At 36.8% G+C, this 23,105-nt stretch overlaps 1 protein-coding gene across 3 annotated transcripts in view; it reads left to right on the top strand.

The window, feature by feature from the left end:
• USP33 (ubiquitin specific peptidase 33) overlaps positions 1-22,753 on the top strand; it is a 71,023-nt gene extending 48,270 nt beyond the window's left edge. Inside the window, exons 12-24 of one of the 3 annotated variants that reach the window (XM_032643493.1) lie at positions 529-644; positions 1,811-1,983; positions 2,084-2,178; positions 3,178-3,211; positions 4,847-4,892; positions 5,338-5,518; positions 5,920-6,046; positions 7,196-7,365; positions 8,513-8,594; positions 9,239-9,347; positions 19,810-19,912; positions 21,085-21,153; positions 21,555-22,753. In XM_032643493.1, the coding sequence (XP_032499384.1) occupies positions 529-644; positions 1,811-1,983; positions 2,084-2,178; positions 3,178-3,211; positions 4,847-4,892; positions 5,338-5,518; positions 5,920-6,046; positions 7,196-7,365; positions 8,513-8,594; positions 9,239-9,347; positions 19,810-19,912; positions 21,085-21,153; positions 21,555-21,712 (1,463 nt within the window). In that variant the 3' untranslated portion in view covers positions 21,713-22,753. The remainder of the gene's footprint in view (positions 1-528; positions 645-1,810; positions 1,984-2,083; positions 2,179-3,177; positions 3,212-4,846; positions 4,893-5,337; positions 5,519-5,919; positions 6,047-7,195; positions 7,366-8,512; positions 8,595-9,238; positions 9,348-19,809; positions 19,913-21,084; positions 21,154-21,554) is intronic. The other 2 variants (XM_032643501.1, XR_004351478.1) reach the window with 2 other exon arrangements.
• The last annotated feature ends 352 nt before the right edge of the window (positions 22,754-23,105 follow it).

Here is a 23,105-nt window from a genome sequence, read left to right as displayed (position 1 = left end):
ACGAGTTTTCATGACCTTGTGTTAGAATTCTTTAAAAACATCAAAGACATCAAAAGCATGATCCGTAAAAGAAAAAAAATTAAAATCTTTCTTGGCAAAAGACACCATTAAGAGAATGAAAAGATAAGATTGGAAGAAAATATTTGCAAATTGCATAGCTGACAAAGGACTTGTATATAAAATATATAAAGAACTCTCAAAGCTTAATAGAATCCTTTCTTCAAATAAAGCCTTACTTGGGAGCAAAACAAATAAGTAAAAGCAAAACTATTCTGGTTGAAGTCAAGATGGGAAGCTGAATACTTTCTATTTCATCATGGTTTCTCTTTGAGGTTTGTGTGTGTGTGTGTGTGTGTGTGTGTGTGTGTGTGTGTGTGTGTGTGTGTTTTCTTTAGGTAATGCTTTTGAATGGTATTTTGACAAATTTCTTCAGCATAGTAATTTTGCTGTTAAAAGATTTCAGAAAAAAATGCTAAAGGAACTACTTTGATTTCTAAAAAAATTTCTATGCTTGTTTTTCAATCCTAGCTCAGTCTGCATCATCTCCAAAGAGAAAAAAACAGCACAAGAAATACCGGAGTGTTATTTCAGACATATTTGATGGAACAATCATTAGTTCAGTGCAGTGTCTGACTTGTGATAGGGTGAGTATGAAAGAAGTATAATACACAGGAAATTTCTGTCAAATGCTCTTTTTAAAAAAAAAAAACCTGACAAAATGGTGTGAAAGTTTAATGTCTTTTCCTTGTTGTTGATGATTATACATGTATTTCTTGTGTTTGAAGAAATATAAATTGATTCTAGGAGTAGAACTTGTTTTTTGGAAGCAATAGTAACATACTGATTTAAGGATGGGTCTTGACCTGTCACTGAACAGGCATGCATTTAGCAGGAAGAATTAACTCAGTTCTTCATCTCTGGTCACATACAAAGGAGATATGTTGCTCAGCAACGAGAATTTGTAACACTTGCATATTCTCCCAAGGCTGATGAAATTAGTAGGAAACTGTTGTTATTCACAGGCACAGGGCTATGTATGTATCTTCTCCACTTGGTTGTATGGCTTATAAATATTTTCCCATGTTAAGTTTGGATTCAGATAATAAAAGTAGTATCAGGTTCATCAACAAGAGCGTGAATTAAAATCATCATGAGATTTTTAATAATACCTCTAAATTCCTGAGTTTCCTAGAGGTTTTCTTAAGAACAGTTTTACTTCAGTGCAGTGATGAATATAATTAAGATGAATGTAAAATGAACTATCTCAAAAAAAAAAACAAAAAAAACCCCAAAGTAAGTTTTCAGTTATTGTGTTAGAATTAAGTCAAATCTAAGGGTTTTCAATAGGGTTATCTTAATGTAGGCTATTTTGGTACCAGATATTTAAATGGAATTATCCTGAAATGTTTTCAGCTGTTTAGGTTTCACATCTTGTTTTTTAAGCTATATTTAAAAACTATCACTAGAGGTCATTTTCAAAAATAAATGTAGTAGTGCTTAACAGTCTGGAACTCAGGCTACAGTGGCTGTGTGTGAGATACTTCTCTTTACTGCAATGTCCTTGACTAATGGGGATGTTAGTAGTTACCTCATAAGGTTTATGTGAAGATTAAATTTAGAACAGCACCTGGTACAAAGCAATTTTGCTTTCGTTATTACTATTTTAGCTTTTTTTACTATATAAAAAGCAGTTTGCTTTTTTGTTTTTTTCTTATTATAATTTGCTTTGATCTTTGCCGTCTAAAATCTATCCTCAAATGTTTGTGCTGGATTATTTTCATCCCATTGTTAAAACACAAAACAATTTTAGGTGTCTGTAACCCTCGAGACCTTTCAAGATCTGTCCTTGCCGATTCCTGGCAAGGAAGACCTTGCTAAGCTGCATTCATCAAGTCATCCAACATCTATAGTCAAAGCAGGATCATGTGGCGAAGCATATGCTCCACAAGGGTGGATAGCTTTTTTCATGGAATATGTGAAGAGGTATGTATGTGTTTTCTTTGTATTAGTTGATTGTTAAAACTGCTGTTTCTGCTGTACTGGCAGAACATTTCCTTTCTTTTTTCTATCAATAATGTTTCAGGTTTGTTGTCTCATGTGTCCCTAGCTGGTTTTGGGGTCCAATAGTAACCTTGCAAGATTGTCTTGCTGCCTTCTTCGCCAGAGATGAACTAAAAGGTAAGAAATACGAAATAGTTTTCATCTATGGCTAAACTGTTGTGAGTGATCTAAAATACTAGTGAGACAAAATATAGAATGTATTCATAAAAGCTGAGTTTTTTTTTAAATTTATTTTTGGCTGTGTTGGGTCTTCCTTGCTGTGTGTGGGCTTTCTCTAGTTGCGTCGAGAGGGGGTTGCTCTTCTTTGCGGTGTGCGGGCTTCTCACTGCGGTGTCTTCTCTTGTTGCGGAGCACGGGCTGTAGGCGTGCGAGCTTCAGCAGTTGTGGCATGTGCACTCAGTAGTTGTGGCTTGCGGGCTCTAGAGTGCATGCAGGCTCAGTAGTTGTGGCGCACGGGCTTAGTTGCTCTGCGGCATGTGGGATCTTCCTGGACCAGGGCTCGAACCAGTGTCCGCTGCATTGGCGGGCGGATACTTAACCACTGCGCCACCAGGGAAGCCCAAAGCTGAATTCTGAGGCAGCTCAAATAGTACTTGCCCATATTGCCATAGTGCCAGTATCTACCATGACAACATAAACACTATAAATAATATCCTGAAATAATTGATACAAATTCCTATAGTACTAGACAATACGGTATATGAAGTGTCTAAAATCTCCTCTGGGATTGAAAAAAGAGAAAATTCAACCAAAATATAAAAAACTTACTTGTATATCTGGATTAGTCTGAATTTCTCCATAGTATTTAAGATCCAAGCCTTCACTATTTTTGTGTGTCCAGCACCTTGCTTGGACATATAACAAGCAGTCAGTAAATTTTGTTGAGTTAATAAGTGTACAGGATGTTATTTGAGATACGCCTTCAAGGTTGAAAAAAGAGCAGGTAAAGGGTGTTGTAGGTGTGGTAAACGTGCTGACTCGAGCAGAGACTAAAAAATGTGAGCCTTGTGTTACTGTTCTACTGGTTCAGCATTGCAAGCTCAAAGAATTGCAGAACCAAAAGAAAATAACTTGCTTTTAGTTTGAGAGGAATAACCAGATCTGTTCTGTTTTCAGGTGACAATATGTACAGTTGTGAAAAATGCAAAAAGTAAGTGTCATTGGCAATGCTTTCAATTGCATGTTTTGTACTTTAAATGGTATTTTTCTTGGTAATTTGAATTGGGCATGTAGGGTTAATTTTCCGTTTTATTTAGAAAAATATAAAGGCCAGTAAGCTTTGTCCTAGTAAAAAATGACTGGTTGTTCTGCAAAACAAATCTGAGGTTAAAAATTTAACAAATTTAATCGGCTTAGCTAAGATGTGACAGTGTATTTTAAGATATAAAATAAGTATGTAATTTTGCATAAAACATTTTCCAAATATGTTGTAAATATATACTAGGATATATAACATATATTTTTATTACATAGGTTAATTCTGTCATCATAAATAACACAATATTCTTTTCTGGCTTACCACCTTAACAGGCTAGATTTAGGAAGTGAAAGTGACTATAAAGGTACATAGTTTCAAGTTTGTGTAAAATTCAGAAAGGTTATACCATCTCTAATGTTACCTGCTGTATGAGGGCCGAATAAAGAAGACAGTTAAGAAAAGTATGATTTTATTTCTTTATATCTACTACTAGCTGCCTTTTTCTATCTTGTAATAAGTTTAGGCTTTTAAGGCTTCTTGTTGATGAGTTAGAAAAGAAAAGTAAATGGAGAATTGAAAGCAAATATGTCTGAGGTAGAGTGAACGGGAAAATTTTTCTGAGTCTCTCTGGTAGAAAAATAATGGCCTCCGAATAAGATCTATTAATAGAGTCTTCATAATACAAACTTCTGGCTTTTGTCAAAAACCCAGGGAAATGTTGATCTGCAGCTGTTGGTCTTCTTCATTACAAAAAGGAATAGTATATTGTTAGGTCAATAAGGAAGAAAAGCTGCTTTGCACTTTCTAGAAAAAAGTACACCTCTAGTGAATTGGAAAGTATTTATTATCAGTTTGTCCTTGAAGCCACAGCTGATAGCTGAAGACTGAGTTGGCCCAGAGGGGGAATCTTTCTTGGAAAAACAGTGCCAACTAGGAAAAAGATAATAGTGAAGATGGAAAAGAACTTGCATCTACCCCAGAATCCAGAGTAGAGATCTGTCAAGTATAAATTAATATTGATTATTGGGAATTCCCTGGCAGTCCAGTGGTTAGGACTCTGCACTTTCACTGCCGAGGGCCCAGGTTCCATCACTGGTTGGGGAACTAAGATCCTACAAGCCACGTGGTGTGGCCGAAAAAAAATTTTTTTTTATTATTAATAATAACCTCTCTATTTTAAGTTATTTGTTTTCACATTTAGGAATAAAGGTTGTAATATATTGACCTGACCAACCAATTCTATAAAATTGGGATTTCATTTTACCCAGTTTTACGTGATACCTGAATGTTATAAAGGCATAGCCAGGCCATAGATAGTAGAAAATTTTCATCAAAGAATTATACAACTCTAAATTTTTATTACTGATGTCTTAATTTAAATAATTTTTTTACAATAAGGGGTTCCAGTGTTTTATTAGTATTTTTTTAATTGGTAGTGTATAATTCAGTAGTAAGCATTTTTAGTCTGATACCTTTATTTCTGCATTTTCTAAAAGATTTTGCTGTATATTTGAAAATACTAAAGGTTTTGTAGATTTGTATGGGAAACAGGTTTATTAAAATTGGTTTTCTCTTTTCACCCCTTAGATTGAGGAATGGAGTAAAGTTTTGTAAAGTACAAAAGTTTCCTGAGGTATGGGCTTTATCACAATTTAATTTATTTTATGTGATAGGTAAGGTATTAATATAACACAGTGTAGTAAATTCTTTAGCTTTGGTCGAAGAATGGAATGGTTCTATTGACCAGTGGCTGTGTATACCCTATTAAGATTATCCATTTTTTAAATATTGAGTTGCACACCAAGTAAAGTGCCCTTAGCAGTAAAACTGTGTTGAACACCGTTTAATCAGATACTGTAGGGTCTTGCAGGCATAAAGTGTAAAATTGGAGAAGCCAGTAGCTATGAACTTAGCAAGTACCATGTTTCATCATTTCCACATTTTAACGTCTCTGGAATCAGGTTATCAGAATTGCAGGGTAATGTTTAATCTTGACAATATGTATATTTAATAGACTCTTTTATGCAGCATATGAAACAGTAGAATTTTAAATAATCCTATGTTTCTCTTTTAAAAAGATTTTGTGCATCCATCTTAAAAGATTCAGACATGAACTGATGTTTTCCACCAAAATTAGTACCCATGTTTCATTTCCACTGGAAGGCCTGGATCTTCAGCCATTTCTTGCTAAAGATAGTCCAGCTCAAATTGTTACCTATGATCTTCTGTCAGTCATTTGTCACCATGGAACTGCAAGTAGTAAGTATCCAAGTTTGACATATGTTTTTAGATTTTAAAGAAAAGAAACATCTGAATTGATCTCTTAAACAAGACCCGATTGAACAAAAGAAAAAAGTATAAAAGTAGATTTTTATTAATTATTTTATTTTGGTTATTAAAAACATGTCAGAAATTTTAGGAAATTGAATAATTTTACTCTGAAGTTTAAAATACTGGAAATTATGTTTTATGTAAAGATAAATAATAAGGACTTAAACATGATTATTTTTACACTGGGTTTTTAAGATTACGTTCTCTGTCCTGATTTTCATTTCCTCAAGTGGTGGTGGTAAGGGTATCTACTGGAAAGAATACGAAGATAGTTCTTGCTATATCTTTTTATTACTGAAATTATTTAAATTTTTTCTGCTTAAATTCAGGTGGACACTATATTGCCTACTGCCGAAACAATTTAAATAATCTCTGGTATGAATTTGATGACCAAAGTGTCACTGAAGTTTCAGAATCTACTGTACAAAATGCAGAAGCTTATGTTCTCTTCTACAGGTGAGGAAATAACTCTCCTGGATAGGCTGTTTTGACAAATATGACAGAACATCTCATGTTGAGGTTAACAGTGACTTCTAAGACTTTCAAAGTGGATTTCTGAGTAAAGATTAGAAATCGCTTTACTCTCATTTCATTATGTGAGTAAAAGTGAAAGGTTGCATGCAGAATGATCTTTTGTTAAGAGAATGGTAAGTCATTTAGTTGAAGGGCAAAGGAATATATTTTGTTTTAGAAAGACTGGTTTTAATTTTAAAAATTAGGCACTGACAGTAGGAATTTTCTCCTAACATAGCTAATAAAGGAGGTATTGGACTTCCCTGGTGGTCCAGTGGTTAAGACTCCGCGCTTCCAATGCAGAGGGCATGGGTTCAATCCCTGGTCAGGGAAGTTCTGCATGCCACGCGGCATGGCCAAAATAAAAATTAAAAGAAAACAAAAGGTATTAATATAAAAATAAATCCTTGGTACCTTTTAGTATCTTCTAAAAGATTGTAATAACTACTAAAACAGGAAAGCAGATTAACTGTTTAGATCTTATTAACAATCATTTGAATGTCTGTTCTATAGCAATAGTTATGTGGATACTAGTAGTTAAGATATAGTATCACCCCTAGAGTGTGTAATGTAGTGGGGGCAGGGTGGAACAAAGTATATTTCTCATGAATAATTTTCAAGACCTAACAAGATTCACAGTACAGTCCACCCTCCATATCCATTGGTTCCACATCCGAGGATTCAACCAACGGCATATTGAAAATATTGGGGGGGAAAGATTCCAGAAAGTTCCAAAAAGCAAAACTTAAAATTGCACACCAGTACTATCTACATACCACTTATGCTGTATTTACCAGTGTTTGCATAGCAGTTACATTTTTTAGGTATTATAAGTAATCTAGAGATGATTTAAAGTATATGAGAGGCTGTGCATAGCTTATATGCAAATGCTACGCCATTTTATATAAGGGACTTAAGCATCCACAGATTTTGGTATTTGCAAGGGTCCTGGAACCAATCCCCCAGGGATATAGAGGGATGACTGTGTTAATGTGTGTGCTAAGTCTAATAATAAGTGAGCGGAAAAATCCACTTACTAATCTAATGGAGTAAAATGCATATTGAATTTAATGAATCACTGTCCCTTAATAGGAAGAGCAGTGAAGAAGCACAAAAAGAGAGGCGGAGGATATCAAATTTGTTGAACATAATGGAACCAAGTCTCCTTCAGTTTTATATTTCTCGACAGTGGCTAAATAAATTTAAGACCTTTGCTGAACCTGGCCCTATTTCAAATAATGATTTTCTCTGTATTCATGGAGGTAAGAAACTCTGTAATGGAAAGTAGTGGCAGGGATTTGCTGTTAAATAATTTACAAATAGGGAAAGAGCCAAGAATTTTCCTCTTCCATTTATGTTCCATTTCCCCATCTACATTCCAACTTAAAGGTGTTTATTTTGCTATGGTTTCAGAAATTAGCTTTTTCTTCTAATTATAGGCAATCTGTAGCCTTTTCATAGAACAGATATTTACTGAGTACCTGTTCCAAACCCTGTGCTAGAGCCTGAAAGTACCAGAAACACTATTTCTATTTGCATAGCTTTAATTTCATAGTAAAGACAGATGCATAAACAGGTAATTATGGTGCAGTGAACACTTCTATTGCCCATCATTTTTCTCAGCTGAGAGACATGCAGCTCCAACTGTATCCGTGGCTCTTATCCCTTTTGTCTAAATGAATAGCTGGCTCTTTTCCTAACTATGAAAATGTACTCGGAGTTTAACAAAAAAACCTCATGCAGTTATTTGCTAAATGTAATTTATGCCTTTGTGACTGTGTTAGTGCTTGTTTCCATGACAACCTTAGTGTGACACCTTAATTAAATTTCATGGTTGAAGACTTGATATTCTCATTAATTAATTATTTTTGCAGTGAAACCACAAGAGATAGTAGAAATGTCCTATATTGGATTTAGAAATCTAAACCTTGAAAATATTTCTTTCTTTTTTCTTTTTTTGAAAATATTTCTGTATGTGAATTTTTCTCTTATTATTTCCCTACTTGAGCTAATAACTTAAGTCTCTTCCGGTTCCAAATCTCCCTATAATCCTTTTATGGCATTTATCTGTGCCTGCCTTTTATTATGGTTATTCATATAAATTCTTCATTTCTACTGCTAGCTCATAAGCTCCATGAAGGAAAGATTGTCTCTGATTTATCTCTGGCTTGCTCCAATACACAGTCAAGGCTTAGTAAAGATTTATGTAAGTTAAGTACTTGAACATCTTGGTTAACTTATTTTTCTCTATTTCAAGAAATACGTTCATCTTTAGGAACATATACTTAATTTTTAACCTTTTGGGGAGAGGTTTTAAGAATAATGATTGGAAAAAATGCCAGTGATTAATCAGTTAAAAGTAATATAACGGAATTCAAGAATGAGACAGACCCATTTAAACTTTTTTAGGTGTTCCTCCACGAAAAGCTAGTTATATTGAAGACCTGGTATTGATGCTGCCTCAGAACATTTGGGATAACCTATATAGCAGGTTTGTTTTTTTAAATCAGACAATATGGTATTGTGGAAATCAGTTTGTGAAATTCGTTAAAAGGAGATTGGATTATTTTGTATATGCTCCCTGTGCTGTATGTTGCTTATGTGGAATATTCCCTTCTTCCTTCATTTATTCACTCTGAAGTGTGAGTAGAGAGACTTTTGTGGCTAGTGTGGCCCTAGTCTAGATAATTAATTCTAAGTTTTATGTTCTGATAATCTGTATCTCTAAAACTATGCCGTGACATTTTTCTTAAATATTTTTTCTTAAATATTGAAAATAATTCATTCTATGAATTCTTAGTGGCCAGGGTAAGCCTCCTTCTAATTAAAACTTGATTAAAACTGTGGCTCTGTATAACTTAAGATTTATACGTTGTATGCTAACTTTTGACAGCCACTTCTTTTACTTTATGTTGTTGCAACAAACATATTTTGTAACAAAAGTAGCTGTAAGGGAAAGTTGAAATACAGATGAATCAGTAAGTCAATAAACTGATAAAATCTGCGACCCTGAAAAACATAAAATCAGGCCCTTACGATAATTTGGTTTTTACATTTTACTAAAACTTGGACACATTTCCTAGAACATCAGCTTACTTCCAGATTATCATACTTATTAAATTCTTCATGCATTAGGTATGGAGGAGGACCAGCCGTCAACCATCTGTACATTTGTCACACTTGCCAGATTGAGGCGGAGAAAATTGAAAAAAGAAGAAAAATTGAATTGGAAATTTTTATTCGGGTAAAAAAATGATGCTTTTCAAATTATAAAAATGATCTAGAATAAAGATAAAGAACTGACAATTAGAGGAACGATGTTAGTGAAATTATTGGATGAAAGAGTTGTAATACATTTTAAGTCTCATGGGCTCATAACAGTGAGAGACCCCAGTCAGGTGACTATAGTCCTAGTGAGTTAAGTTCTTCTTTTGGGGGTTTTTGTTTTCATGGATTGGTAATAAATTTTGTTTTATGTATTGGCACTGGCAAGAAATCTCTTTATTGAAATCGTAAATTATAAGTTTCCTTAAGTTAGTGGTTTTTCTGAAAGCATCTACTCAGATTGCATTCTTTACTTCCACCCCTTTGTGAAATATAATATTGTTTGGGGGGACTCTCTATACTTATACCTAGTTCCCACAAAGTGAGTATGTTATGAGGCATTTCTTGATTGCAAGCAACAGAAAGTCTGATCACAGAATCAATAGGAAGAGCTGAATAATCAGGTTTTATTGGACAAAGACTAGTATAGTTCCATTTGTCTGGGTAGCAAGAAGTAAGTTTCTTCAAAGTGCTGCTGTCAGTAATACAGCTCCAACCATTTATTTATTAGTCAGGTTCCTAGTAGAGAATACTACTAGAGTTTGAGTCACCTGAGAGGCATGTTCATTGATATTTCTATTGAAATTATATTGTTGGAGGGATAATTCTATAAGGGAAGATTGAGATTCTTTAGTAAAAGAAGGGGAGAAGTTAATTGAGCAGATATTATAGATGAACAGTACATTCCATGTTGTGGCCACAGGCTTCTTTTCATAGATTTAGGGGTGTTTTGTGTGTGTGTGTGTGTGTGTGTGTGTGTGTGTGTGTGTGTGTGTGCCTTTGCCTAAAGTAAAGCGATTTTCACATACACAGGAAGATATTACAGGTGTGGATTGATTTACTGTGCTTGAGCCTCATTTGCTTTCTAAATATAAGGAGGCAAATTTTAGTTGAATAGTAGAAGTAGTTCATTCCATGAATGCTTAAATAAATGGCTAATGACTATATCCATTAGGGTTTTTTTTTTCAATATTTATTTATTTATTTAGCTGCGCTGGATCTTAGTTGCGGCACACAGGACCTTCATTGCCGCATGCAGGATCTTTAGCTGCGGCATATGAGCTTTTAGTTGCGGCATGCATGTGGGATCTAGTTCCCTGACCAGGGATTGAACCCGGCCCTGCTGTATTGGGAGCATGGGTTCTTAACCACTGGACCACCAGGGAAGTCCCATACATTAGGGTTTGATCAACAGAAGTCATTCTAAGTATTTTGAGTAGAATAGGAATACAGGCAATGAAAGACTTAAATAACTACTAAAAAGACTGGGCAGTGAAAATCAAGAAGACCATAGCTGACTTTCAGGAAATCTGGAAGGCTGCCATACTGGAGGTAGGAGTGGGGACAGCAGCTCAGAGTGGGGTCTCAGAGCCCAGACAAGGTAAAGAAAGCTTCTGTGTAGTGGTGTGGGCCTGGTCAAGGATGTTGGAGCCCAGGCAATGTAACAGTGGATGCCCGTGTTGGCTGGAGATTGCTGTGTGAGGCGGCACAGCTTAGTGGTGGTGGTAAAATTGAGGGATTGATTCCATGTGTAGGATTGATCAGATAATATGAGTGTAATGAGAGCCAGATTTCTTACTGTCAGATAAGGGAGTTACAGATATTGAAAGAGAGGAAACTAAAATGGACTCTTTGTTATTGGATTAAAATTGTAGGCATCTTTGTGAACTCACTGTGTTAGATACATATATACATACAGAGGTATAAATGTGTGTATATGTACACATATATAGAAATAAATGATGTACCTAAGTTAATTTCCTAACTCTGGCACTGAAAAGGCCTGGAAGCAGTAATAACTACAGTAGGATTGAGCCTACCTAGCTCTCTTCGGATCTTGGCTTCTAAACATCTTTCTCTAGTAAAAGGAACCAGCCCTCCTTGGAGAAATGGCTGCTTTCAGGGCTGGGGCAGGGGAATTACAAGATGAGCTTGGAATTTCTTACTGTTCCAGAAATTAAAGAAGTTTTTGAAGAATGATGGGGAAATGTCAAAAGTACACAGAAGCCAGCTTGAAGGGACTTTTACTTGTCAAATTTGGGACAATTTATGCTTCAAAATAAATTATAATGGTATTATAATGCATTAAACAAAATAGGAGATATTGTGTTCATACTGTTATAAATAAGTGAATAAATTGAAAGACTGATGCGGAATGGAATATTAACATAGTTCCAGCTTATTCCCCACAAAATACGTATTAATTTTGAAGAGAAAAGACTAAGCAAGAAGAGTCTGGCACCAACTCAATGAAGTCATTAAAGTGAACATCAGTAGCAGTGGAATATATCAAAATCATGTGCTAGGACAGGATACAGTGAGAAGAACACAGCATCACTTGTTTGGTAGACAGTGCATAACCTGAGTTTCAAATGAGGAAAGCCAGGCAGACCCAAATTGGACATTTTATAAAACAACTGGCTTGTAACCTTCAAAATTGTCAAGATCGTGAAAGTCAAGACTGAGGAACTGTGCCACCTTAAAGGAAATACAAAGTTACATGCAACAAGTGATTCTTGCTTGTTTTTGATTTTTGTTTGTTTTTTCGGCCGAGCGGCATGTGGCATCCTAGTTCCCGGACAAGGGATCGAATCCGCACCCCCTGCAATGGAAGCGTGGAGTCTTAACCACTGGATCGCTAGGGAAGTCCCAACAAGTGATTCTGAACTGGATCTTCTGGCTATAAACAACATTATTGGATCAATTAGAAAAACTTGATGGAGTCTGAGGATTAGGTGCTAGTATTACATCGATGTTAATTTCCACATTTTTATCATTTGTGTTAAATGTGTAGGAAAAAGTCCTTGTGTGTTTAGTAACTTACTCTGAAATGGTCCAGGAAAAGAAAATTTCTTCGTATTGTACTGGAGTTTTCCTGTAAGTTTGAGATTGTTTCAAAGCTAAAAAGAAGTTTTTAATTGCACAAAGCTTCTGGAAATTACCTATGTTGCTTACTACTGGCAAGTCTCAGGAGAATGCTCAGAAACTTGATAGACTTGATAAGCTGCTAATCTCAGGACCCTGGTGGGTTATCCTGAGGATGCTGCTGTTAAAGATGTTAGCTGCCTGTGGCACCGAATGAGGGATTCTTGGGAAGATGCTTGGAAGTGGTGGCAAAAGCCTACTTGTGCCATCTGTGGAGGCCTCAGTCCTGCCACAACTGCCACCAGAGGACGTGGGGGAAGTTTTTCTTTCTCTTGTGCCTTCCATATATTGCATATATCATTGGCAGTGACTGATCTGGAGCACTACTGGCAAGCGATCCTGGAAAATGAAATCTTATAGAAGAGAGTGTAAGAATGAATGGAAATGATGCATTAACAGACAATAAATACAGTATAGTTTGCCCCCCTTGTCATATGCATTCATACGTCAGCAACGACAGTAGCAATAGTATCATGTTTCTGCCTAACATGATGCAGCTAGCTCATGTACCAATAGATGCAGCATTTATCCTTTCCCTAAACTTGGAAAACCCAAAGTCCCATCAGTCAGTGTATCCATTTCTGGATGATGATCATTCATATTTAGTTCAGTCAGTTTAGTCATAATCTCCCTTTTATATTCTGCAAGCTAAAGAATAAACGATAAGATTAACCACCAACAACATACCTTATATGAAATAGAGGAATGAAAGGAAATATAAATTGGTAATTTTTCACAAATTTAGAAATATTTACAAATATGTATTGGGTTGGCCAAAAAGTTCATTGGGTTAGTGAATACATTGTTCGATAAAATTCTTGGTGAAAATGAAAAAGGTGTCTTTTAGTTCTACTTAAAACCCAATGAACTTTTTGGCCAACCCAGTGCATGGGGGAAGGAAGAAGTATGTGTCTACAGCTTATAACTACCCATTCCATATTCTCTGTTTTCTCATCCAGCACTTCAGCTGGTTATTTACCTGATAAGGTAACCCAGACCTTCGTTCCTGAAGAGTCTGAGCTCTTTGTAGTCTTGCCTGTGTTAGATTTCTCTAGTTGGCTATGAGCTTTTAATCTGTGGATATGGAAATACTGAATGGTGCTTATAGTGGATTGAATGCTGGCCCCCCAAAAAGGTGTTTCCGTGTCCTAATCCCTGTGAATTGACTTTATAAAAAGGGTCTTTTTATATATAATTAAGGATCTTGAGACAAGATCAACCTGGATTATCTGAATGGACCCTAAGTCTAATGATAAGTGCCCTTATAAAGAGATGCACAGAGGAGAGATACACAGAGAGAAGAGGTGAAAGCCATATGAAGACAGAAGACAGAGATTGGAATATACACTCACAAAGCAGAAGGTTGAAGAGGCAAGGAACCGAATCTCCCCTTCTCCACAAGAAGCACGGTCATGCCTACACCTTGGTTTGGACTTCTGACCTCCAGAACTTTGAGAGAAAAAATAATCTGGTTTCAGCCACCAAGTTTGTGGTGATTTGCTATAGCCGCCCTCTGAAACTAATACAGTGGGTATAACCTGATTTTCAGACATAGTTCCCCTTGTTTCTGTTGTGTAGTAGTCATTTTATTCTACTTTTTATATAGCCCTACCCACTTTGTCTCTTGGTTCAGTGACATGAGAAACCCAAAATGGCCAGAGGAGTGTCTCATCTTCCAGTCCAGTAAAATCATTGTTGTGTCCCTTTGGAACCTAATACCTCTAAAGTAGTAGAGGCCAAGGTTGTGATAATTAGAAGCAAAAAAGCTTTTGTGTCAGTAGGTAGTAATAGATAAACTCTCCTGCTTCCTTTACCTGGTACCTACTCTCATGTTTTCTGGTTGTGGGTAAAACAGCACCATAGGGTTGTTTCTAGTTTGAGGCATATACTGCATCCTATAGGATAGTACCAACCCCACGGTGTTTTGCCACCCGGGCACAAAAACAGTATTCAGTAGGCCAGCAACTTTTAGGTGATGCCATATGGTAAAGTCAGTGAATTCTATGGATGTGAGCCCATTGCTTCATTTATTTTGTGTAAAATTAGTTACATAATCAGAGGTGATATGGGATATCATCTCAGGAAATGAGACATTCAGTAAGACCAACAACGGTGATACTGGAAGAAACACTATAGGTTAGGAAGGTAGGCCCAAATCCAGTTCTAAGCATTTGTAAATCATTTATCATCAAGGGGCTTGTATATATCCAGATTATATAAGATTATATAAAGAATTCGTACAACTCAAGAAGATAGATATTCCAATTTAAAAATAAGAAAATATTTTAATATACATTATCCTTAAGATATGAGTGATAAGCACATGAAAAGGTACACACTCTCAGCAGTCATCAGTAAAGTGCAAATTAAAGCCACAGTGAGATACCATTACATACTTCTTAGAATGGCTAAAATAAAGAAGTGGACAATATCAAGTTCTGACAAAAATGTTGGGCTTCCCTGGTGGCGCAGTGGTTGAGAGTCCGCCTGCCGATGCAGGGGACGCAGGTTCGTGCCCCGGTCCGGGAAGATCCCACATGCAGCGGAGTGGCTGGGCCCGTGAGCCATGGCCGCTGGGCCTGCGCGTCCGGAGCCTGCGCTCTGCAGCGGGAGAGGCCACAACAGTGAGAGGCCCGCATACCTCAAAAAAAAAAAAAAAAAATGTAGAGCAACTAGAATTCTCATATAAACACTGTTGGTGGGCATGTGGTGTCACATGCCAGATGACAACCAGTTTGACAATTTCTTATAGGTTAAACAAACACTTAGCACATGACTCAGCAATCTCACTCCTAGGTATTTACTCCAGAGAATGAACACTACGTCTGCAAAAACCTGTACACAAGTGTTCATGAGCAGAATTGCTCATAATTGCCCCAAACTGGAAATTGATGTCTATCAGGTGGCAAATGGATAAAAAGGCTGTGGTATACTACTAAGCATAAAAAAGGTAGAACTACTGATGCATGCAGCAATATGATGAATCTTAGGAACATTATGCCAAGTGAAAGGAACAAGACAAAAACGACTATGTAATGTCTAATTCCACTTATATGAAATATCTAAGAAAAAGATAGGGACTTCCCTGGTGGCACATTGGTAAGACTCTGTGCTCCTGATGCAGGGGGCCTGGGTTTGATCCCTGGTCAGGGAACTAGATCCCATGTGCATGCCGGAGCTAAGAGTTCACCTGCCACAACTAAGGAGCCTGCGAGCTGCAGCTAAGGAGCCCTTGAACCACAACGAAGACCCAGTGCAACCAAATTAATTAATTAATTAAAAAGAAAACAAACACAAAGTAGGTCAGTGGTTTCCTGGGGCTGAGAGGAAGTGATTGATTGTAAACTGGCACGGGAGTTTTGGGAGTGTCAGAAGTGTTTTAAACTGGATTGTGTTGGTGGCTGCACAGTTATAAACTTACTGAAAACCATTGAACTTTACACTAACACTGTGTGGATTGTACTTTAATGAAGCTGTTTTATAAAATGCAAGTCCATAATTATTCCATAACACTAGGGTTTTTTTTGTCTTATTCTACCACCACCCCTTTGAAAAAAAGAAAAAAAGCAATGTCTTAGTATAAAAAAATAACAGGACTTACATGGCGGTCCAGTGGTTAAGACTCTGAGCTCCCAATGCAGGCGGCCTGGGTTCCATCTCTAGTCAGGGAACTGGGATCCCGCATGCCACAAAAAAAATTAAAAAAAACAAAACAGAACACTAGAGTACAAAAATAGGTACCCTTGCTAGACTGGAAATTAAGTGGAGTTTCTGAAAAATTGAGAAAGCAGATAGGATCAGTTTGAAGAAGCAGACCAATGTCATGGGAAATGACCACACAGGCTTTAAGCTTGGAAGCGGCAGATACTAATAGTGATTTCAGCACTCTGCCCCCTTCATTGTACTAAGCAGCAAGCACGAAGGTGTCTGCTTGGATTGAGCAGTGAATGTGGACCCTTGGGTTGGTTAAAGAAGGCGTTAACCTTAGATAGCTTGTAATACCTAGAAAGAATTGTGTCTTCCTAAGTTATGCCTTAAAATAAATGATTGATTCTCAGAGAGATGCATAAGGATATTGTATCCTAAAAACAAAACAAAACTCAATAGATGGGTTGACTGAATGGCAGAATAAATACTGCTGGAGAGCATATTAGTGTACTGAAAGATCTAGTGAAGGGTTTCTCCTAAAATGAAGCACAAGGATAAACAGGTGGAAAACAAAACTTTTGACACGTTGGGTAGATACAGAATCCAATGTTTTTCTAATAGGTATTTTAGAAGAGAGTAGAGAGGTGGAACTCCTTTGAGAGCAACAGTTTAATTTCTGAGAACTAGAGAGAAAGAGATGCCTTTAAATAACTGGGGTGATTATACTTAACTCAATTTTCAAAAGCCCCCACCTAGACACATAAGGAAGAAATGTCCTAATGCCAAAGAGAAAGTCCTGAAAGTGTCCAAACCTGGTAATGCTGTGAATGAAACGGATTCATCTGACAGAATCAGTCTAACATTACATTTCAGAAATCTCAGTTCTCTAAGGATAAGTTGTACATCACAGGAAGTCCAAACTTTAATTCTTTACCTGGAGACAAACATGCCTTGATTTCATCAGAGGCAATCACAACATTATTCATTATCTTTCATTGTTCTGTGGAAGCAGCTACCTTGTGTCCCAGAAGGATCCTTGCTCTCAAAGAGCTTACATTTAGGGTTTCCCTGGTGGCACAGTGGTTAAGAATCCGCCCACCAATGCAAGGGACACAGGTTCAAGTCCTGGTCCGGGAAGATCCCACATGCTGCGGAGCAACTAAGCCCCGTGCGCCACAACTACTGAGCCTGCGCTCTAGAGCCCGCAAGCCACAATTACCGAAGCCCGCGTGCCTAGAGCCTGTGCTCCACAACAAGAGAAGCCACCACGATGAGAAGCCCGTGCACCGCAACGAAGAGTAGCCCCCGCTCGCCACAACTAGAGAAAGCCCACGCGCAGCAATGAAGACCCAGTGCAGCCAAAAATAAATAAAATAAATTAAAAAAAAAAAAGAGCTTACATTTAATAAATAACAAATACATTATATATCAAAAGGTAATGAGTTCTATGGTGAAGGAAGATATCTAACAGGATAAGAGGATCAGGAGTATAGTGATGAGGGGAGGAGTCAGGTGCAGTTATAAACAGTGTGATCAAGATCTGCCTCATTGGGCTTCCCTGGTGGCGCAGTGGTTGAGAGTCCGCCTGCCGATGCAGGGGACACGGGTTCGTGCCCCGGTCCGGGAAGACCCCACATGCCGCGGAGCGGCTGGGCCCGTGAGCCATGGCCGCTGAGCCTGCGTGTCCGGAGCCTGTGCTCCGCAACAGGAGAGGCCGCAACGGTGAGAGGCCCGCATACCACAAAAAAAAAAAAAAAAAAAGATCGGCCTCATTGAAAAGGTGACATTTAAGCAAAGACTTGAAGGAGGTGAGGGAGATATTCAAATATCTGTAAAAAGAAGGGATGCCCATGCAAAGGCTTTGAGAGACAGGAATGTATCTGCTTGATTTTGGGAGTAACGGAGAGGTTTGTTTGTGTGACCACAAGTGAATAAATGAGGAGGAAAGTACTAGAAGATGAAGTCAAATCATGGGGCCAGATCATAGAGGTACTTCTGAGCTATTATTATAAGGATCTCTGAGGACAGTGGCAGGGTTTGGATTAGATTTGATCATAGGGGAGAAATGAGCTGAACTTCACTGTTTTTGTCCACAGGTAGTATGTACCGCGGGCATTTAGTTACCCAGCATGAGATATCTGCAGGAGTCTCACTGTCTTTTCACACTATTACAATTAGATAATTTTCAAATACCCTTCATTTTCTTCAGGCTCTGTTGCTGTTCCTCTCTTTTTTTTTTTTTTTAAATTTATTTATTTAATTTTTGGCTGCATTGGGTCTTCATTGCTGCACGGGCTTTTCTCTAGTTGCGGCAAGCGGGGGCTACTCTTTGTTGCGGTGCACAGGCTCTAGGCACACGGGTTTAAGTAGTTGTGGCGCACAGGCTTAGTTGCTCCGTGGCATGTGGGATCTTCCCGGACCAGGGCTCGAACCCGTGTCCCCTGCATTGGCAGGCGGATTCTTAACCACTGCACCACCAGGGAAGCTCCTGTTCCCCCTCTTTCTATGCCAGTTTTTCTGTCAGTTTGGTTTTTGGTTTCGTCTTGTTTTGTTGTTTTTTTTTTTTTTCTTTTGGTTTTTTGTTTGTTTTGTTTTGGCTGAGCTGCGTGGCTTGCGGGATCTCAGTTCCCCGACCAGGGATTGAAGCCGGGCCAGGGCAGTGAAAGCCCGGAATCCTAACCACTAGACCACTGGGGAACTCCCAAATTCGTTTTTTTAATTGAAAGTCGTAGAAGTCAGATTGGCTAACTTAAGCAAAAAAAGAAATTTATTGAAAAGAAAATTTGAATAACCAGACCTCCAGAAATTCAGGAACCAAGTTATTCCTGTATAGCTAACAAAATTGACGTTGGAATGACTCCGTTCCAATCATTAGGTTACTCCTCTGAAGATTTCCATTTCTAGTAGTTTTGCCTAGTTTGAGTCATATACCCATTTCTTGGGCCTTGGGACTAGAGGAGGAAGTGGAACGTCTTCAAGGACTGTCCCACCACTTTTGAGAATTTATCCTATATATATATATGTTGTTGTTGTTTTTTAAAATATTTATTTATTTATCTTTGGCTGCATTGGGTCTTCGTTGCTGTGCCTGGGCTTTCTCTATTTGTGGCAAGCGGGGGCCATTCTTCATTGTAGTGGCTTCTCTTGTTGCGAAGTACGGGCTCTAGGCACGCGGGCTTCAGTAGCTGTGGCTCGCGGGCTTCAGTAGTTGTGGCTCACGGGCTCTAGAGCGCAGGCTCAGTAGTTGGGGCGCACGGGCTCAGCTGCTCCATGGCATGTGGGATCTTCCCTGACCATGGATCGAACCCGTGTCCCCTGCATTGGCAGGCGGATTCTTAACCACTGCGCCACCAGGGAAGTCCTATATATATGTTTATTGTCTATGAAATAACACGTACAGAACTTTTCGTTTCAACATTCTGTTTGTAATAGCAACATGTCTACCAGTATCTTAAGTGAATGGAAGTAAGATGTAGACAGTGGGTATGGTATGTTTAAATAAGATTTACACATCAGATTTTTAATAAATATGTGGAGTATTTATTGCCTTGAAGACTTTATCTTGACCATTTTCACTTATCCAATCATTATGCCCCTTTTGTGTGTACTTGATAAACTTTGAGATATAACCTAGAATGTTTATTAGGTGTTACCATGTATCCTAGTATTAAGTTAACTTAGCATCAATGTAAGTCACATTCTTTGTGTGTGAGGAATTGGCCTTATCAGATGCTGAAGTAGAATGGTTGTATTGTTCTGCTACAAAGCAAATTCTAGATTTTAGATGACTAATTTTTTTCCCTCTATAGCTCAACAGAGCATTCCAAGAGGAGGATTCTCCAGCTACTTTTTATTGCATCAGTATGCAGTGGTTTAGAGAATGGGAAAGTTTTGTGAAGGGTAAGGATGGAGGTAAGTGTTTAACTGAAAGACGAAATTCTTTGCAGATTTTTTTGTTTCTTTAACAAATGTTTTTTGAATATCTACATGCACTTGGGATTACACTACTGAACAAGAGAGAAAAAAACGTACACTCTAGTTCATATGTTGGTTATTTTTAATTTTTTAAAAACTTTCATGGATTATAGCATATTCATAGCAGATATAAAAGAAATGAATAAAAATTAGTCTGTGATCTTAACATTGAAAAATTAAAAAAAAATATCCTTCCAACAATAAGATTGGTTAAACCATAGTTTATCCATTACAATGGGATACTATGTGGACTTTAAAAATTATTTGTGTAACAGTGTTTAAAATTTAAAAATAAGATGTTCTTGATATATGAAAAAGGTTATAATGCAGTATACATAGTTGGAACCTTTTGTTTAAAAAAAGAAAAAGGCAAACATATGCAAAGGCAGAAAGACCTCAAAGGTACTAGAACAGTTTGCCTGTCTTTCTGTAGTAGGATAACAGTATCTTTTTCCTTCTTGTGCCTTTTTGATTTTTTAAACAGTCTTTGATAATGAACATGCACTGTACTTTTGTATCCAGGGGGAAAACAAGGTTTCTTTCCTTAAATTAAAAAAAGGATGCACTTTGGGAATTCGCTGGCAGTCCAATGGTTAGGATTCCGCACTTTCACTGCTGAGGGCCTCGGTTCAGTCCCTAGTCGGGGAACTAAGATCCTGTAAGCCACAGGGCGCAGCTTTTAAAAAAAAAAAAAAAAAAAAAAGGATGCATTTTAACATTTCATTTTATCATGCTTTTATTTTTAGTTTAATGGCAGTCTAAAACCAAGAATTTCATTTCTTTTTAAATTACAAAGAATTGTTCTTTTGTAGCATTAAAAGTGCATTTTAACCTGTAATCCCCAAATGGATACTTAAGAAATCATTTTTATTAAATTTTGGATGGTAGTGAGAGAACTTCTCTCAGCTTCTTTTCTGGTTCCATTTTGGGGGAATTAAGACCCCAAAAAGGAAGAAGCTCAGAAGAAGACAGTTAAGAACTGACTATAATAATCTGACTAAAAAATAATCTGATTATACAGTTATATCCTTCATTAATTCAGGCATAGAAATATGAAGTTCTTTGGTACATTTATACATTTTGATTATTTGTTTTTCCTTTTGACTTAGATCCTCCAGGTCCTATCGATAACACGAAAATTGCAGTCACCAAATGTGGCAATGTGATACTCAGGCAAGGTAAGTTTGACTAATACTATTAAGCCTTTACTTGTTAGTAATTTGTCACACTGTTAAGAATATATCATCACTAGCCATCTATACCACCTTTATATCCAGCTCAATGATGTAATTCATACATGAATTAGGACAAATAGTGGAAAAATTGCCAATGTTTAATTTTTATCTGAAGAAAGATTTTAAGGCTGTTAATAGGAGGCAGGAAAAAGGATCTCTAACTTTTTAAGGCAGACCATAAAGTTGCAACTTGTAACAGTATGGGCCGGTAGTCTGAAGATTCATGTTCCAAAAGTTCTCAATTATTCCTAGAGTATTCATGCTGGGGGTACATTATGAAAGTTTTTGCAGTATGAATATGTAGGTTTGTAAATATTATTCTTTCTCTATATACTTAATTTTAGGAGCAGATTCTGGTCAGATTTCTGAAGAAACATGGAATTTTCTACAGTCTATATATGGTGGAGGGCCTGAAGTTATCCTAAGACCTCCGGTTGTTCATGTTGATCCTGATGCAGTACAAGCAGAAGAAAAAATTGAAGTAGAAACTCGGTCTTTGTAATTTTGAGGATATAGAGAGTTCTAATGAGAAATCATTTTCACTTCTGCTGACATGTTCCCATGCAAAAACATTCCTAAAAGCATGTTTATTTTCTTGATTTTTAATATTTTATCTTTCATTCCTTCTTACTGGGCATTATGGAAGAATGTGTCAAAATGTATAATATTCTACAGGTTGGTATATTTAATGCTAGATAACTTATCATAAAGTCTTTCAGTGTAATATTTTTGAAAAAAGAAGGAATAATTGTGATCATTTGGTAATCAGTAGGTTATCTTTGATCTTTATACTACATGTAAATCCATAGTATCCTTTGTAGCTTTGTAAATACTTTTGCTTTGAAAACTTTTCCATTACCCTAAGCCACCATAATTCTGACCAATCTTTTTAGTTCCCCAAAAACCTAATTTAATTGTATAGTTTTGACATGGCTTCATATAATAAAGAGCCTATTTTAAATGGAGAGTAGTAGTCAGAAAAATGTTGTTAATCTCCTAAAGCTCAGGAAACTGTTAGGGTGTCACGCCTTTTGCACTGCAGCATATAAACTAGCATATTAATATTTACAAAATGTCTTTTTGACTGTATCAATGGTGTATTTAGTCTGAGTGGAATTTGTGTCAACAGATATTAGTAATTTATTGCCTCTTACACTGTAAAATGTTAAATTTCAGTTCCTATAACCCTGAATAGTATTCATTAATATCAGTAAAAAACTTAGGGTTAGTTTTAGGGCACTTTTTATTTTGAGAGCATGGAGTACAGAATGTGTCAATGAGGTTGTTGAGAAAGCTGAAGCCTCTTGCAAAATGATTTTTTAAATGAAATGCATAAAGTCTTTTTGAATAATATAATATGCACTGCTATTTGCTTGATTATGTGATGTCAAAAGTTTAACTATATTCCAAGTACAAAAACAAACTGGATTACTTTGAGAATGTTGAATAGCATTCACAATGGCTTTGTTTTGGTTTGGGGCAGCCGCCACCTGCTGAAACAGTGTTATTAAAATTAGTTCAATAAAAATGATTTAAAAATGTAGAACTTGGATGTATTTATTTGATAGATATTAAGGGTGAAGGGTATAAAGTTTGTTAATGTTAATGTCTTGTTATTTCTTAATCAGAAGTATGCAAAATAAGAAGTCATTTGGTGTAGTATTTAAAGTTTTGGTATTTAGTGAAATGAAATAATCAGCCGTTAGAATCTATTTGAATTTAAAAAAAATAGTTTTTAGTTTTCTTCTTTCTCATGATTATGCTATAATCCTCTTCAAGGATTGAATGATATTACTGATCTGTCTTGTATCACCAGAGATCAGTGTAATGCCTGGCATTTAGGAGATAATCAAAAAAGATTCATTTTTAATAGTGCTTGCCATTTATTACATATT

Source organism: Phocoena sinus, chromosome 1, assembly GCF_008692025.1.
Source record: "Phocoena sinus isolate mPhoSin1 chromosome 1, mPhoSin1.pri, whole genome shotgun sequence".
Lineage (NCBI taxonomy): Eukaryota > Metazoa > Chordata > Mammalia > Artiodactyla > Phocoenidae > Phocoena > Phocoena sinus.
Note: the sequence above shows the minus strand (reverse complement) of the source record. Positions and strands in the feature narration are given on the sequence as shown.